Genomic DNA, 18238 nt, shown 5'->3' with positions numbered 1-18238 from the left:
AGTACATGACTTTCCTTACAAGAGATTAATTCTGCTCAGCCTGCATTGTATTCATACAAGAGCTTTTAGGAGAACAGGACATCCAAAACAAGTCAGAAGCGGAACACACCGCGCGCGGAGGTCAAGTCTGCGTCATTTCTGTGTGTGTGCGGGCGGGCGTGTGCATGTGTGTGTGAGAAGGACTGATGAGGAGATTATTTGAGGAGCGACGGCCGAGGCCTCGACAAACCAGACTGACGAGTCCCTGATGTGTCCTGAGGAGGTTGAACGTATTTGTGGCAGATGGCACAACGCCAACGTTTTAGTTCACTTCTTCTTCCCTACTAAATGCTCCCCAGCACTTTGGTTCCTACATTTCCATCACTCTATCTTGCTGTCCATAAGCCTTGTGTTTGAACAGCTAGTGCTAATTTTGGCTGATTCCGAACTACAATATATAGTTATATACAATATAAGACATTAGAACAGCATTAAAATACGTCTTAGTTTTGCTGCCATGACATGAGAGAGTAGTCACTGCACAATGGCGATTTTCTGTTGTTTTAAAACAAAGATGAAAAAGATTACACCTTATATTCCAAGCTAGCTTTAGCGTCTTCTATTAGCCAAGGCAAGGCAGCTTTATTTATTTGTAGCACCTTTCAGCTGCTACATTATTATAAAAACACCACACAATGTAATACAAAACATCCAACTATTAAGATAAGCGCCGCTGTCTTATTGTGCTTAATAAGATATTGGCTTAAATGCTAATATCTTGTATTAGCTCTGTCTGTTCCGATGAAGATTTGAGGAAGCTAGCTGCTCGGGTGGCTCCTGGTCCTGTTTCGACAGCCAACCAATTGAAAAATTATTTACTATAGTCTACTGTGGTAAAATGACTCCCAATAAATGAAATCTATCAACAGAAGATTGCCTTGAGCTGACAATTGAGCGAACCACTGCTCAAGTGAGCAATTGTTAGCTCAATTGAGCTAACACCCAGCTAACAATTGGAGCTCTTAAAAAAACAAAAACAAACTTGCTGACAATTATTTTTTGTCGCGTTCTTTGAAGGTTTAAGAACAAGAGAATGAAATGGAAGTAGGCTGGGATTAAATTTCAGGTAGGAAGTAGGAGGAACAAATTAGCTAAAACTTCCTCAAAATATCCCCGTCCTCGCATGTCAAGCCTCACAGAGTTTCTGATATAAGATACATGTTTAGAAAGCAGTTTTAGATTCTTATTCTAGGCATAACCAAATACTGGCATTAAAAAAAACCAACTTGCAATTCTCACCCATGAATTCAAACACAAGGAAATCATTAGATTTTTGAATGAAAGGAACATTTTGACTCGTGAGCCTTTGAGGAAATGCTGCAAACTGCCAGAGACATGCAGCATTGTCCTTTTCCTCCTCCAAAAACTCAGAGGGAAGCCTTTTAAACTCCTTTATTCAGCTAAAGCCCTTAATTGTTTTTCCGACTAAGCTTTTCCATTGGCAACCACACAGAAGGCATAAAACAGCATATGTTGCAGAACTTAAAACAAACCTCCTGAGCTTCAGCAGGAATCGTTGTGTCTTTTAATTTCACCAACATGTTTCTTCTCAATATTGGTGCAGAATTTGAGAATTGAGCTAAAGATCAGGATGATGGCAATGCCATTGTTGTAATGCCAATAAAGAGTTTTCCAATTCTTTCAATGAGATGGGTACAACAAATTTTTGACATGCTGTTTTCTATTAAAATGTACATGAAAACTGCTTTTTACTTATTCTTTTTTTTAATTAATAGTTTTTATTATGGTTTTATAAAGTTTGAAGTGATCTCCTATTAGAAAGAAGTATCTTGGTTTAATGAAAAATTATCCTGGGATTAAATGCATGGCACAATTACTCTGAACCTTTAAGGAAGCAGTATTATGTGTCTTCCAGCCACTTATCATTTCATAGCACAGTCAAGTAACTATGTATAAAAATGCACTATATGTCAAGTACCACGTAAAAGACATTTAACTTTGTGATTTAATGCCTTGAAATTGGGCCTCTGTCTCTTTAAGAAGCTCCTTCTCTTTCTGAAACTCAGCTTTCGGGAAGTCATCACAACATGGCTCATTTATTAACCCTTTAACCGTTTTACCAGCGTTTCACTGAGCAGTAGCTCCTATAATGAGCTCAGCAGGTGCACAGTTCCACCAGGTGTTTGCTAATTGCTGCTGGCTAATCTGAAGGAGCTGAATCGGGGAGTCACGGCGGGCAGCCGCTCTGTGAGGTGGAAGCTGTGAAGCTTGGAAACTGCAGCTCGGAGGAGGAGCTACGTCCTCGAAGGCGGAGCTAGGCCCACCCAGGCGTTTTGCACAGCTGAATGGTGGCCATGGAGACCAAGGGATTTCTCAAACATGCATGAAAGAATCAAGGCAACACTCCAGATCTGTTTTTGATTAGGGAATAACATTACAACATGATGCAAAGCTCAAAGGAGTTGATTTTACATCATGCTGCCGCTTCAAAAAAAAAAAAAAAGCTAAATGTTTTCATGCATTTTGTTCCCCCAAAAAAGTACTGTAGATAAGACAGAAGGGTCCCCCTTACACTTATCTTACACTTACTAGCAGATGTCCTAGTTGTATTTTTTAGCAACTGCTGGAACTGAATGACTGCATAAAGACTTACTGATGTATATTTAAGTCAAACACAGCAAAAGGATCAAATCACCAGAACTAAACTCACACCTCGTTCAGTCGGACCAGTTTGGCAGCTGTTGATCTCTGAACAATGGTATTTTACCTTAACATGCCTTGGAGCGCACACGCACACACACTGGCCGTTATAAATGTTATCATGTTGCCCTGATAAAATGCTTTGGGGATCTTTTGTCTGGTTGGAGGTGAAAATAATGAAATTATCTCAGCCAGCAGCAGCGTGACCCAAAGTCCGTCTGCATGTCGGCTCGTTTCCCCGCGGCGGGAGGAAGTGTCATGCCTTTCTACTTATCAGCTGTGAACACGAGTCGGACAGAAAAGATCCATCCTAAGTAATCTGGAGCAGCGTAGGGCAGTCGTGAAATATTCGCACAGGACCTGTCGGAAAGGGTTCTTTGTTTATGTCCTAACAGAGTACTAAATATTCATGTAAAACTATAACCTGAGATCTAACTGGGCGTTTACAGCCAGGAGGAAATAACCCCAGTGTGTGACACGATGAGAGAAGAAGAACGCACCAAGTCCAAGAGTGAGCCTGCAGGCATCCTGCAGCAGGGCCGAGCGGCGGCTCAGAGGGCTCTGTGTCAATCACCCCACCCCACAACCCCCGTGCCCCGCCGCACCCCCAAGAGGTGGCGGCTTTCCAGGCCGGACAGGAAGGAAGCGAGCGCAGCTCTGTGCCAAACTTCCTGACACCCACACAGACACACAATGGGAGTGTCGGACGTTTTGGGACAGAGTGTGGGCCTGAAACGGCAGCGACATGCTGTGTTGTGTTCACCGGGGCTCGGGAAAATTTTTTTTATTTATTTATATTTGTTTCTGTGATGGCTCAGCAAAAGGATCTGATGATGTGTTTTAACCGAGGGATCGGGCTTTAAAACTTGCTTTATACAACATCAAAAAATAAGTTGGGTAAACGACGAACAAGATGTGATTTTGCTATTCCATGTAAAAGAATCCGTCTCCGTCTGATGTTTGTGGACATCGACTGCATTTAAAGAAAAACGGCGAACGACGTCAAGGCACGCCAATTAACTAGCAGTTGTAAATGTGACTTTGAAAAGCACGCCACACTTTTCAGATATTTTATGTGTAACAAATTTCCAAAGTCATGTAATCGGTTTTCTTTCACTTCACTTTTATGGTCTTCAGTTGCGCTGGTCTGCCACGTGTGATGACGATGGATCACACAACAAGCTGTGCGCTTGTAATGTGACAAAATGCTTTGGGCCTTAACACAAATATCAAAATCATAAACGTTACATTTGATATAACATAAGGCTGAGAGCCTCAGTCTGTGCAGCTCCCAGTAACAATATGACTGTAATAGATTTCCACGGTCAATGTTCTCCGAGATGGTTCCTTCATCAGAAGGAAGCTTCACATACAAAGCTGTGAGAAATTGCAGGCAGTAATGGAACCTCTTAAAGGGACAGAAGCCCTGATTCCTATAGCGGACACCAGTAGCAGCTCAGTCCAGACCTTCACACATGCACAATTAGAGGTAGGTGATACTGATCTATAGTTTCATCACGATGATTTGCGGTAATGTTGTGATAACGATAAAACTAAAACTGACGATAAGTACTGTTTATTACTCTTTTTTTTAGGTAATTGTATGACTGTGGCTGGGTGTCACAGCAATTACAGCCCCACAAACACAAACAATGCTCTTGAAAATCATTCCCATTTGTCAAGTAAATTGTTTTTTTAGGACACCAGTCGTGTAAAGAAGTGGGATCTGTATTACTACACCCCAAAACTGTATTATCAGATTTATTGGTATTTATTGATGCTTTCGTTGAACAAACAATGAGAAAAAAACAGTGAAACTATCAATCCCAGACAATACGGACAGTTTTTTATTTTTTTATTTTTATCATTTAAACTAGAGTTAATTGGAATTTATGGACAAGGAGGAAATAAAATTCTTATCGTGATAAGAAATTTATCCCGATAAATGACAAAAGACCCGATAAATGCCCAACCCTGTGCAGAATCGCCCACAACATCACAAATTAGAGCAAAAACGTAAGGCCTGAACATCTGACTGCGAACTGAGAGGAGCAGCTGATAGTGAAGACATTCATCCAGATGCCTGGCTATGATTACAGACTGGGCTCCTCGATTGTTTCATCACCTATAAAACCTACACTGACACCGAGCGCGTAGCCTGTCATCATGTAACAGAGACCAACGCAGCCGCAGCCGCTCTCACCTCGCCACACGTGATCACTCACTTTATGCAGGGACTCTGGAGGCAGCTGAGACGCCTTGAACAGCTCCGCCACTTTGCTGGACGACAGCTTTCCCGGAGCGTCAGCCTGGCACAGAGCGCGGAGACCTGAGTAATACCTCTGCTCGTGTTCGGTCAGGGAGATCAAACTGGCCCCAGACGCCGCAGCGGATTCCTGATCCATTCCCGGCGGTGACGCATGGAGGGATCCGCTGTGGGGTGGGGGACGCGCTCACTCTACGGGCGAACGGATCAACACATCCTTCCTCCAAGTAAGCGGCTCCCCGTTTGGCGAACAGCGGATGGTATCAGCACCAACCGAGAGTGATTCCCGGTGAAGACGCATCGCCGAGCTGCTGGCTCTGCTCGGGTTTGTCCACTCCCACCGCCTATTGTGGCCGTTTGTAGCAATACCGCTCTGTGCCTGAAGGGGGCGACACAGCACAGGAAATAAATGTCCGTTTTTATTTTTTTTCTCCGACAACATAAGGATTTTTTTTTTGGTTCTGCTGCCATGGTACACATTTTAAAGTGTAATTGTACTGTACAGTGTTTGACGTGTATTTTCACTCTGATGTGCAAAGAAAATATGAAGGGCGATAGAAATAACATAATTTCTTCATGTTGAGACCCTCCGAAAAAAAATCCACATGGCTTAGTTTAAGCTATTATTTACGGAGCCCTCTAGGGGACATGGGAATTATTTTTTTTTCTTTTGCGTTCCCTCGCAATAATAATAAGAAGAAAAAGATATAAAACTTCAGATATTTCACAACGAGATATTAACATTCATGGAAAAACCTCACGTAACCTTGTATTAAAACAGAAAGTACGGCGGGCTTACAGTATTCAGTTATGCCGCATGAACTGATCACTACAGTATTGCGAGGGAACGCAAAAGAAAAAAAAAATTCCCATGGGAATAGAAGAGCTGGAGCAGTTGGAATCCAAAATTTTCCAGTTTGTCACATGATTACCACAGAAATTACTGTATTTTTAGGGATTTTACAAAACAACGCCAAGAAGCACATAAACAGAAGAATGTTGCATGATTTTCAAATGGTTTTTTTTTTCAAGAATTAAAATCTGAAAACTGAGATACCTCAAAATAATACCTAGCTTGCCCAACTGCAAGCGTAAGTGGTAAATAGAGTCTCCTTCTCTGTAATTTAACCTCAGTATAAATCCATCCCCACCATGGATTGTGGCAGTGGGAGCATCATGCTGTGGGGACCCTTCTTCACCGGGGATACGGAAGCTCAACAGGACAAACCCAGAAGAAAATCAAGTTGACAAAAATGGCAAAAAAAAAAAAATATAGCTCACTTTTCCAGGCAGCTTCCTTAAAAAACTAGCTTTGGACGACATTTTAATGACGCAAGGATGTACACAAATTAAAATCTGCTTCAAATGGAAAAGCCGAGATGCGTCTTTGATCAACCACATTTTCTGCTGTCATTTAAACCTGAATGTGAAAAAGGGAACGGAAACGTCCAGTGACTTCCGCTCACTGGACCGAACTGACCTCGCCCGCTTGTCACGCCGGGGCTAAACGAAGCAGGACGTTTTGACTCCAGAACGACCCGTATCCTGTTTCTGTTGCTGGGAATACACACAATAAATGCAGATGAAGGAAAAAACAGAAGAATTGGGACTTTGTGTTTTACTTGTCCTTTCTCTTAAACAAGCCATTTTTAAGTTGTCGATTCACAGTGATTTCCAGATCACCTTTCACCAGAAATCCTCCTACTTTGTTCCTTTGATTACATTATCGTATTTTTTTTTTATATCGATTACCAGACAAAAATGGATTTGTAATTAATAAAAAAACAAAAAAAACCTGTAGTTTCTGTGATTACTTCCAACCTGATAATTCTGGCCTCTGTGGTAAAAAGTTTGGACGCAACTGGAAGACAACACTAAGCCTACAGCCAGAGATATAATTAAGATTAAAAGACAAATGATGGCGTAGATTAGTCAAAAACAACAAATTTGTGGCAAGATTTGAGAACTGATGTTCACTCTCCGTCAAATCTGAGTTTTCTTCCACACACTGACTTTGTGTCGGTCTGTCACGTAAAATCCCTGGAAAAGTTTGGATCTGGAACTGGACAAAACGCGAAACTCAAAATGATAAGAGCACCGTAAAAAAACAACAACAACAAAAACACGTTCGCACTGCTTCTTCATCCCTGAGTGTTTCCTGTTTTCCCGTAAATACATTTCATAGGAGCAAAGGTCATTTATTGTAGGGGTCGCAGTTTGGTGGTTAACTATGGTTTGAATTTTACACTCAGGGTACAGTCTGCTGCCGCTGGAACGCAACCTGTGAGGCAGAAACTGGGCCCCCATGTCAGCGTAGTCTGTTCTTAATGGCTGAAAAGCAGAAATCACGATAAAGTAGTTGAAAAATTAACCAAAAAGCCATCAGGGTGAGATGGATAATTAACCCTACACTTACCTAACTCTTGCTCTAAGAGATTTTAATGAGTCACTGAGATTTTTCTGCTGTCTAGCATTTTCTTTTTTCCCACTTGTTTTGAACATGCAGAAATAGTGAGGTCTAAACTTTGAAACAGAGAAATACAAAGGAGAGGAGAACCAGAACAGTACAACTTGTCTCTGGCATGAGAGAGAAAGAGAAATGAATAAAAAGCAGAGTCTGACTCAAGATATCGAGCCGTGTTGCCTTATTTACTTCGATAGAAACACAGCTTTTGTTTTTTTTTTAAGAGCTTGTAAGCAAATTCTTTTGACTGCTTCAATAGAGACGGGACGTAATTTCCAGAAAACAAGCTGAGTACTGCAACTTTTTGTGAAAAGCTTTGTAACTCTGGATTACACGCACGCACACGCCCACGCCCACACACACCCACACACACACACTTCTGTGCAATGTAAACTGAAGTAGACGTTTCTCCCCTGAGTGGGTCGGTCTCTCTCCAGATTTTCTAGGAAAGCCCTCTTTAGCCACACAGAGCAGTGGCTGCCACTTCCTCACAGGTGGACAGATGAGTGCAGGTTTGTCCTGGTTTAACCATTAAACATCAGCTTGTATCCAGGAACGTTCCTGCTGAACGTCTACTAGAAAACGCAGAACGCTTGGGAAGCTTCGCCTGCTTTGGGAAAAATGTTGGGAAGGATCGTCTACTTCCTCTGCCTGCCATCTGTTTTGGCTGCACAGCTTTGCAAACCAAGTAAGTGATTAGCTCAACTCTCACTCTTAGTTAAATGATATCGGTTTGAATTTGACACTAAGCTGTCACACTCTGTGAAATGAACCCGTTTCTCAGACTTTATTGCCTTATTTCTTCTCAGAGTGGAATTCAGCTTCTAATCTCCCTTTACTGGAACGCCGTCAGATTAGGGACATAACTCAGATTCTTGCCTCGTAATAAACAGTTACATTACTTATCTACAGTGATAGCAAAACCCTCATTAGTTGACAGCGGCAGAAGTTAGTAAAATATTGTGAATTCATCTCAAAGTTATTGTGAAGCTGAGCAGTTCATCTCAAATCTGGGACAGAAATGTCAAACATCCGTTAAAAATATATTTTCTTCTTCTTCTTGTTTTTCTTTCTCTTCTCTTTCTTCTGCTTCAGACGCTGCCGAGGGCTTCAAAGTTCGACTCAGCATCAAAACCGCTCTGGGAGATAAAGCTGTATGTATATATTTCTTGTTTTAGCGCATCTTCTTAAAAAAATCTTCCTCCACTGATTACATAAAACTGCATGTAAATATGGCGCTCCCCCAAGGTGGCCTCACGAACTTCAGTTTTTAAATCTGTTTGATCCTGAGATGAAAAAATAAAATGTAATCTTGAGGCGTTTGTGCCATTCGATCAGCAGAAGGGGCCTATATAGCTCTTCTGCGGACGCCTTTCTCTCAACTCTTTCAGGACGTCGAGTCCTTATTTTCATTTAGATCCAAAGCCTGTTGCAGTTTCACATCTTTCAGTCATTAATCCTCTCCGAATTCAATCCAAACAGCCCATTTGATGAAGCCCAGGAACCCTTCAAGCTGCAATTTGAGATAAATTAACATCTTTAATGAAACGACTTTTTTTTTTTTGCGCTGTAGTGACACTTTTTCAATGTTATTTAAACCACCGGTGTGCAAGATTTTCAGTTCCTGAAGCTGAAAAAGTAACAGCGTCTCTTCACACAGTTTGTTTTTTTTGCACACAACGTTGCTTTATTTCCTTTGAATAAGGTATTCTGTATGTTTTCCACCATTTATAATAAGATATGGTATTTAGGTACTGAAAAGCATCTCCAGATGCCACACTTCATGGGCTCTAACCTCAGGTTTGGATGGACCTCTTCCGTCTGAGCAACAAAATGTCCCTCAGGAAGTCAGATCTGAAAAATTATGCATTTCAGAACCTCTGCAAATCAATAATTTTTTATGAGTCGTGGCTCAAAGTCTCCTGGGGAGTGTCTTCACTGGTTTTCCACCATCAGCCTCAAGAGACATTTTATAGATTTGTCAAAACAAGCTCGATCACAACGTCATTACTCTTACTGTGACTGAGTCTTTCAAATCGTAAATTAAACTGCGTCTCAGTTTCATGTTTACCCCGTGAATAGTTTCTTCTTTTAATTGAACCACACCATTTTGTTCCATTGCTCAAAGTCTAAATAGATTTTTTTTATCTGAATAACCAACGAGGAAGCAAGGCAACAGAGAAAAAAATCTTTAAATTATGTTTGTGTAGCCTTGAGTATGGAGTTCCACGCAGTTCTGTTCTTGGCCCCGTATTTTTAGTGTTTTATTTGCATCTCCTATATATAATGTTTTAAGATGATTCATTTAGGGCCTATTGTTATTATGCTAGAATCACAGCATGTTTTGAATCATTTTTTATACTTCCCCTCCCACTTACGGTTGTGACTGGTTTTTATTTTATTATAAATGTTTTCTATAAATTACACTACTTTTAGCACTACATTGAAATCTGTCATAAATCATGTGTCATGTATGTTGTTATGCATCTAAATTGTAATTAAAAAAAAAAAAAACTCTTTCATCAACCTTCTAGGAAACTACAGATGAAAATTAGCCCCTCTGGCTAAATCTGGCATATTTACATGTTGTCCTCATGTCGCTTAATGTGCATTGTCCGCTTTGTTAAGAATAAGTCAATCTAAATCGGAATCTAAACCAGCTTTAAGCTACTTTTAAACCCGGGCATGCTGCAAAAGTTTCAATCTCATGGAACAATTTGAAAAGTGCGCCATCCTCGGTTGTCAGGTCACTTCCTTTTTTTTTATTTCCAATCAGGAAACAAACAAACAAGAAAGGATTTTCTTATTTGCGCTAACTCAGCCTCAAAGACTGAACCCCATCCACGTTTTGCACACGTTAAACCAACAACGTAAGATTTAGTTCCAGTGGCGATTTGCCGTTTAAACCGAGCATTTAAAAAAAAAAGGAGGGGGGGTTGCTCGTGTTCAGATCGCTCATCTAATAAAAAAAGAAGGCCGCTGGGGTCAGCAGATCAAAATCTCGTCGCTCGTCGCATCAGGTGCATCCATCTGGAAAGACGCCATCTGTCCTGTTATCTGCACGCAGTTCAAAAACAAATATTAGAGCAAGGATCTGGCTGAACAAGAGAGAAACATCCCCCGGTGGAGGCTGCCCGCGAGTTAGAGGGACGTTTCTAATGACTTCTGCCGTCTCATTTTAGGTCCCTCACTTTGTGAAGTGATTTGAAAAAAGTAAATAAATGTGGGCATATGGCCTGGGCAATTTGCACACGTGGTGCACAGACCATTAAGGCTGAGCAATATGAAGTCATAAACACGACATGAACACAACAACTTGAAAGGAGAGCGTGTAATGGCCAACGAAAAGCGCTCGCGCGGAAGAACAATTTAAAAAATAAAAATAAAACCATGTCAGAGGAATCAGAGAGAGAAACTGAAGTCTGCTGTGAGAGCAAGTTGTCTTCCACCGAGGTGCCAAACTTTTTGAGTTTTTTATTTTTATTTTGAGAGAGCAACAGCTTTACCTGTTTGTTTAGCTGGCGTCAAATTCAACATGAAGGTTACTTCTTAAAAAGACTAATCAAATATGTACGTTGCTTCTTGAATTAGGAGCATTTTCTTTGCACCTTTCCAAAACAGAACTTGTGTGGAAACTATTTTACGTTTTTGTCCAGGTTTTACAACACAGAAACGCATGAGGCTTATCCAAAATGCTCATAAAATACATGTGGTCATTATGTGTAAGGACAAGGTCCACGCTGTCATCCACAAACCTTTGTGCCTGTAATGAAAAAACACAACTCTTTCTCTTTTTATATCTGGTTTATGTTACAGTATGAGTGGAATAGAAATCAACGGTTCCTCTTCCAAGCAGCCATTGCTTTTGCCATGAGCCATCACTTGGACCTAGAATTTAAGTAAGGAAACAGCCACATGCTTGTTTTTAGGCGTTTTTAAAAAACCTTTTCGGACATGCGAGTCATGGTTTGTGAAGGTGACGTCATGTTTGTTGTCTTGTGTCCAGTGTGTCAAACGTCCTCGTGTGTGATGAGACTCCCAGAGTGTCCTTTTGGTTTGTGGTCACGTCACCTGGCGACCCCTCACGTCTTGTAGGCAAAGAAAGCGTGGAGCTGGCTGTCAGGTAACCACAAAACCACATGGTTTAGAGATGCAGTTGGTTTGTTTTAAAGCAAGTCCGTCCATCCATGACAGAGCCTTCCCGGGTGTTCTGGGTCTGCCCCAAGGTTTCCTCTGATTGGATGTGGTCAGAAACGTGATCGAGGAACAATGGTACTACTTTAATATACAAACCCAACCGTTACGCAAGAGCCCCTTAGACGTAAGCTGAGAAGCAAGCAACCCTACCTCTAGACTCTCATGAAGATACTAATCCCGGCCGTTTCCATCCAGGATCTTGTACTGTCACCTGTGATCCACACCTCCTGACCATAGTTGAGGGTCGGAGCGCAGACTGACTGGGAGATCAGGTTTTACTTGTCCTGGATCTTTTTTTTTTTTTCACCAGAAAAGATGGAAGCGTTGCAGGCATAATAACAGACGAGGCCCCAATCGTTCTATCCCAGTCTCGTTCCATGCTACAATCACTAAGAAGCAAAACTTAAACCCTTCAAGGGAAACACTGACACCTGAGGCAGTAGTTTACCTTTCCAGTAACTGTCTTTCACCCTTAGTTCACCCTTGCCTAATGCTTCAGTGCAACAGGAAAGATGTCCTACAGTCTACAAAAAGCTAATGACAGAATCCTGAGGTTCCCAAACCAAACACTCTTTTCTCAACAATGACAACTTGAGCTCCTGTCCATAAACACCACAAACACGATTGCTGAGAATCAGCATCTCAGGCAGGGACCAACCTGCACAGGGAACAAGCTCCACTTTTTACTGAGATTACGGGAACATCGTTAGCCCTGGGTCTAAGGATAGGGCAGTCCTTAAAAGCAACCTAGGTACCACATACGGTAATCCTTCTCAAAATACCTTGAGGAACATCTTTGTACATCTTCTCCAGATCCACAAAAAAGACCTGGCTTGAACAACCAAACCAGGATCCCCTCAGCAATTCATTGACAGCAAAGATCTGGTCCACTGTTTCTTGACTGTAAGCTAGACTGCTCTTCTGGAGTGAAAAGTTTGTCTTAACTATTGTCTTTTCCCCAAGTCCTCAAACTCTACCCAGGTAGAGTCCTCAGAGGCCACAGAGGCCATTGTGACATTGTGACTCCATCCATTGGCCAACGATATCCTCTGTCTTCCAAGAATATTGCATAAAGCCACATAAATGAACATCTTACTTAGAAGAGAACACAGAAATTTTTAGAACCTGAAGATTGTTTGGACAGCATTTCTGCTCTGTTCAGTAGAGCATAGTGTTTGCCTTGGGCATTCATCTACATCAAAAGGAGACCTCTGACCTTTTCAGTTTGCTACAACTATCCATAATGTCATCACTTTGTGCGGAAAAGTATCCATTGGAACTCCTTTTGTTCTTTGTCCAATAGAGAGTCCAGGGACCGCATCAACAACGTCCTCCTGCTCAATGACGCGACTCTGGAGTTCGTTGGCGTCCTGCCCACCCTGGTGGCCCCCGTTAAACCTGCGACCCCTCCGTGGCTCATTGTGTTTGGGGTGGTGATAGGCATAGTTGGTGCCGGCATCGTCTTTCTGCTCGTGTCCACGGTGGTCCAAAAGAAACGGTAGGTTGCTGATTGTGGATGGATTGGTGCCAATCGTTGCGATTAAGTCTGATAACTTGAGCCTGATCCTGTTTGGTCTCCGCTCCAGCAAGGAGAAGGAGGTGGCAGAAGAGGAGGAGGACGACGAAGAGGCGCAGATGAAGAGGACAGCGAGAAATGAAGGCATTTACAACACTTCATTCTCCGAAGATGACCGAAACACACAAATGTAAAAAAATAAAATAAAATCTTGCGATATACGTCTTCCATGTAAACAGATGTAATGGGAAAATAAGATTTAGCTGCTTCGTTTAAAACCATGTTGGAAAAAGTAATGTTTGGCTAATGTGCAAAATCGTAATATTACTACAGAGCTGATCTTTATGCTTTTATTTTTGTTCTCGGATGCTCTCAGCAAAGCATGTACTTTTATTTCTGCCTGTTCTTTATTCAAACATGTCGTCTTATGTGTGATGTCTGAATTTAAATTAAAGATTTCTCTCTAACGTAGTGTCTGTCATTACAAAGAAGTGCCCTGTATACACAGCAAAAACAGTAAATCTTACCAGATTATTTCTTTTGTTTAGTTCCTAGCGCAAATATTTTAGTACTTGAAATAAGATAAAACTAACTTACAAGTAACTTTTCAGCAAAATATAGCAGCTTGTTTTAAGGACTTATTGACTTAATATTGATAAAAATACAAGTTCCACTGGCAGATTTTTTGACTTCTAAATATGAGAAGTAACAATCTGCCAGTGAAACCTTATCAATATTAAGAAATTATTGACTCTAAACAGGCTTCTGTGTCTTACTGTAAAGTTATTTGTAAGTTAGTTGTGTCTTATTTCAAGTATAATAAGATATTTGCATGAGAAACTAGATCAGCTGCTTTCACTGAATTACATTCAAAGGCATTCAAGCGTCAAAGGGGATGTGTACAAATGTACACCACACTTTTCAGAGTTTTATTTGGGTAAGAAAATAAAAAAAAAAAGCTTTATCATTTTACTTCCTCTTCCCAATTGTGCACTACTTTTTGTTGGTCTATCACATAAAATCACATGTATAATACAAAACAAATGTTTGTGGTTGTCAAATGATTTAACTGTTTAAAGGGTTAAATCATTTAGTTCATATTTTTAAAGTGAAAAAGTGGTATTAAGGGGTATTAACACGTTTGTGAAAGAGTCCAAGTAAGGTTAATAAAAAAACTAAAATATGTCTTTAACTATACTGCCCCCTTCTGGTGGTTTGTGATACAGCAACATCAGCAGAGAGAACCCAATCTAACATTTAAAATACTACTGCCATTATATGCTATAAGCATTTGACATAATTTTTGATTTATTGGTTATGTTTATCATATTGAATGGAATAAGTCAATGTGTCACTAGCATGTAAATCAACATTATTAGCAGAAGTAGAGGGCCCCAAAACCAAATTTCACTTAGGGCCTCCTGGAGGCTTGGGCCGGCCCTGGACTGGAGCCTCACTGACAGTGCTGATTTCTGACATAAGTGATATGGGCAAATGCTCAGGGCATTATCTTTTTAGATAAGCAGAACAAAGAGTTTATTCCACTTTTAATACTGGTTAAATTTATTTCAACTGTAAGAATTTAATATCTAGGTGTTTTTATGGGAATGTGAATCTTTCAGATCAATTTGATGAGCAGTTTTGATCATATTTCACATTTTATTGTGTCATGTAGCGCGGGGCGCTGGTCTTGGTCTTGTCTCGGTCTCAGGTTAGGTGGTCTTGACTACAACGCTGATGTTTTCACTTTGAATGGAGTAATTTTATGTTGGTGAACATGCTAGTGGTAACTCTCAACCAACTGGGAGTATCAAAATGCTAGTCACTCACGAGTCACTCGATATGCTAGTGATGGCGCTCATGCTAACGTTTTCCTTATATCTAAAATAAGCATTTTTGCTGAGTTTTCATTTGTTAGCTATGTTTAGTACACTGAGTTTTGTAACTCAATGTAAGTCAACATGCTACTGAAAGTTTTTACGCTAACATTAGCGTAATTTTCACATAAAACCTAGGTTTTACACTTTAAATGGAGTATGTCAGTGTTTGTCAACATGCTGGTGATAACCCACATCCTACTTGTAGTGTCAGTATGCTAGTTGCGCTACACACTAGTGATAGCCCTCATGCTAACATTAGCCTCTATCATTACAGTTGAGCTATTACAATTACTTTGTGACCTTATTTATGAATGACCGGAAAAGTGAACAAAATAAAGTGTGAAAAGTAAACAGAGTAACATTATTACTTTTTTTGTATTAAAAAAAGATGCTGTCAGTATAAATCACTCTGCATATGCATCAATGCACCGCAGTTTCTCTGCTAATGTCAAGCATCACATCCTCGAAGCGCATCTGTTTTATTCGAAAGAGGACTTCCCTCCGGGTCGCTCTGAGGACGGCGGTGACTAATTCTGTCTGGTTGTTCATCCAAATTAAATTCTGAGTCAAGAACTGTGTGAGAGAGCCTGATTGGGAAAATAGCTGTAGGGTGGGGAAGCAAAGTGGCATATAACTCAGAAAACCATCTGCTAACTGATGCGTGGATGCCAACAATCTGTTACTCCAAGAACTTAATCTGGAGCTTTAAAAGGAATAATGTGACGGGTAATTTTTAAAAAAATGTCCAAACTGAAGCAAAGGGTGCAAACTGGGCTGTGTCGAAGAAGAGCAGCTGACGCTGGTTCCAGTTGGATTCAAAGGATGTAAAACCAAATATCCAAATTTTTCTAAATCTAAACTCAGCGTTTTTGAATCCAAAGTATCGACACGCCTTAAATAGTTTTTATTTAACTTGTTTTTTAACACTAGGACTGCTAGGTTTTCGATTTCTACCCAGAATGGCTGAAACAGGGCCACAAGACCCTGTCCAAACTGACGACTCTGATGGCTCAAATTAGCCTCCATTCATCTCTTCTATTGTTCTATTGTACATGTGGTCGTTGACCGTCAGGCCAGAAGGTAGGAGTGTGAATAGTCCATGTTGGGGGTGGGTATCTATGATACCTACAGGAGATCAGGTCTCCTGTAGGTAATGCTCTTCAGTTTAGTTTTGAAGCATACATGAAGTGTTTTTGGAGAGATGTGACCTTTTGCAGCTGATCCATGATGTTGTGCTGCATTATCCAGGTCATTTTGCCAAATGTACATAGAGTTTGCAAAACATACAATCTGTTTCAAAAAGTATGCAAAGGTTTTTCTAAAAGAAATGAGTAATGTTTCTCTTTGAAATAAAGCTAAGAGGGTATAAAATGACAGTTTAGAAATAAACTTACCAAATTAATTGTGTTGATCCACCTCAAAAAAATCATGCAAAAAGTGTAAGCAAAAGAGATCTGGGAGACTTTGCACATGCAAATTTGCATGCAGCCTTTTGTGCTGTGGAGGATAAATAGGTGACTGCTTCACCTATTTAGTTCACAAGAACTAATGGCATTTATTTCAGTCATAATCTTGCGGGGGCTGACCAAGGCTCCATCACTATGTGACAGCTGGTCAGCAAACCTGGCAAACATGATTGACATGGCAGCACTGAATGCACATGTGCTTTATCAGGCATGCATTGGGGTGCAGGAGAGACGGGTGGACTTCTATTTTACTGTCAGTCCTGCACTTTATATTTTATATTTAGATTTATATTCATATTTTATACTGTATTTTATTTTACTCACAACATTGGAACCTCAAACATTGTCCTGAGCCGTATGCAACGAAATTTCGTTCTGTATACACCCTGTGCATTGAAAATGACAACAAAGTCAGTCTAAGTCGAAGTCGAAGTCTAAGGAACAATTGTGCAACTGTGAGATACGTTGAGGCCATTACCAGGGTACTTAAGGGTACTTAGGCCATTTGGCCATCTCTAGACTGAATAGGAGTGTTGTCTAGGTGGACTACCTTCAGCCGTTCTAGTGAGGCTCAGCAACATTTACATTAGTAGTAGTTCCTTTACCAGTATTAGAACAATTTAACAACTGTGAGCTTGTTGCAAGAGTAAATCTTGTTGATGGAAGCTAACAGGCTAGTCAGATACACACCATCTGTTTTAGCTATAGCTTTACGTCATTTTAATCTCCAAGGCTAGAATGTTTATGTCACTGGGAGATGATGTGATCTTAGCGGATATTAAGAGTAAAACAAGATTGTTGCTGAGGTTCTGTTGAGCCGGACAACGTCCTTATTCTTGTGTGGATTTAGATTATCTGACGCATTGAGCTGTAACAATCTACCAGAAATGCTGCAATTCATTGATGCGATGTAGGTAGATAAACAGCAAAATCAAGTTTTTGCCTGACTGATGTCAGGCAAAAACATCAGTCAGTTGTGCGGCAAAAATCCAAGTTGGTACGTTTCTGTACTTTCCAAGTGTGGGAGAGTCTATCTGCCAAATATGTCTGTTTCCTTTCTTTTGAGGATTTATTTACTTTTCTACAAGCTCCCTGCAGTATCACGTTTCCCTTACAGATAAGTGAACTATTACTGATACCTTCACAGAACCTCACTGCAGAAAGTCCTGTAAGGGAGAGTTTCAAATTGTTGAGTCCAACTCCTTAGCAACTCCAATCATTTAGAATCGATTTTTGAAACCTTTCTAAGATTGCTTGTGCCTCCTGTGATGTCATCGTCCCAAAAACATGCCACACTGAATTAGCAGGTTTTTTCCTTGTGGACTTTAAAAACACAGAAGTTTTGAAAAATCCTGCAGATTAAATCTGAACTTTATCAACTGTGATTTGAATGACTATATATAATTGTTAGTAAAACTAAAAAAAAAAACATCTGGTTGTTTCTTTAATGTAGTGAAGATTCGTTTTGTGAATTTTTGGTTTCAAAACATTCAACATGGTTCACATCAAAGTCTTTCCCCCCCCAGCCTCTATTTCTACAAACTTTGGTTCACAATCTGCATGGCGCTTGGAGCAACAATAATCATGTTATTTAGAAATGTGCCGAGTCAAAGATATTCCAGAATCCTCCTTCTGGGTGAAATGGAACGGATGGCACCAAAAACAACCAATTGTAGCAGAAAAACATGAATAAATGCATTTATCCGCTAAACCTTCCAACAGGTTTTATGTTCACGAAACGTTTTATCG

At 40.5% G+C, this 18238-nt stretch overlaps 2 protein-coding genes across 5 annotated transcripts in view; one reads left to right on the top strand and one right to left on the bottom strand.

Annotated features, from left to right (window-relative positions):
- Positions 1–5641, bottom strand: part of reps2 (RALBP1 associated Eps domain containing 2) — a 28780-nt gene extending 23139 nt beyond the window's left edge. For 2 of the 4 annotated variants that reach the window (XM_023339828.1, XM_023339829.1), the window contains exon 1: positions 4926–5637. In XM_023339828.1, coding sequence (XP_023195596.1) covers positions 4926–5105 — 180 coding nt within the window. In that variant the 5' untranslated portion in view covers positions 5106–5637. Of the gene's footprint in view, positions 1–4925 lie in introns of all 4 variants that reach the window. The other 2 variants (XR_002753295.1, XM_023339827.1) reach the window with 2 other exon arrangements.
- Positions 5642–7824: 2183 nt separating this feature from the next.
- cltrn (collectrin, amino acid transport regulator) lies at positions 7825–13610 on the top strand. The gene is made up of 6 exons (XM_005814167.3): positions 7825–8118; positions 8526–8584; positions 11247–11329; positions 11437–11553; positions 12931–13125; positions 13214–13610. The coding sequence occupies exons 1-6, from the start codon at positions 8052–8054 to the stop codon at positions 13335–13337; spliced, it is 645 nt and encodes a 214-aa protein (XP_005814224.1). The 5' UTR covers positions 7825–8051; the 3' UTR covers positions 13338–13610.
- The last annotated feature ends 4628 nt before the right edge of the window (positions 13611–18238 follow it).

This window comes from Xiphophorus maculatus, chromosome 9 (assembly GCF_002775205.1).
Source record: "Xiphophorus maculatus strain JP 163 A chromosome 9, X_maculatus-5.0-male, whole genome shotgun sequence".
Classification (NCBI taxonomy): domain Eukaryota; kingdom Metazoa; phylum Chordata; class Actinopteri; order Cyprinodontiformes; family Poeciliidae; genus Xiphophorus; species Xiphophorus maculatus.
This window is presented reverse-complemented; position numbering and strand designations above follow the sequence as displayed.

Bases quoted from the DNA above. Each gene is read 5' to 3' on its own strand.
- cltrn (XM_005814167.3), top strand. From the start codon at position 8,052: ATGTTGGGAAGGATCGTCTACTTCCTCTGCCTGCCATCTGTTTTGGCT. The intron at 8,585-11,246 runs GTATGTATATAT...TTTATGTTACAG, and splicing joins CCGCTCTGGGAGATAAAGCT to TATGAGTGGAATAGAAATCA. The intron at 13,126-13,213 runs GTAGGTTGCTGA...TCTCCGCTCCAG, and splicing joins ACGGTGGTCCAAAAGAAACG to CAAGGAGAAGGAGGTGGCAG.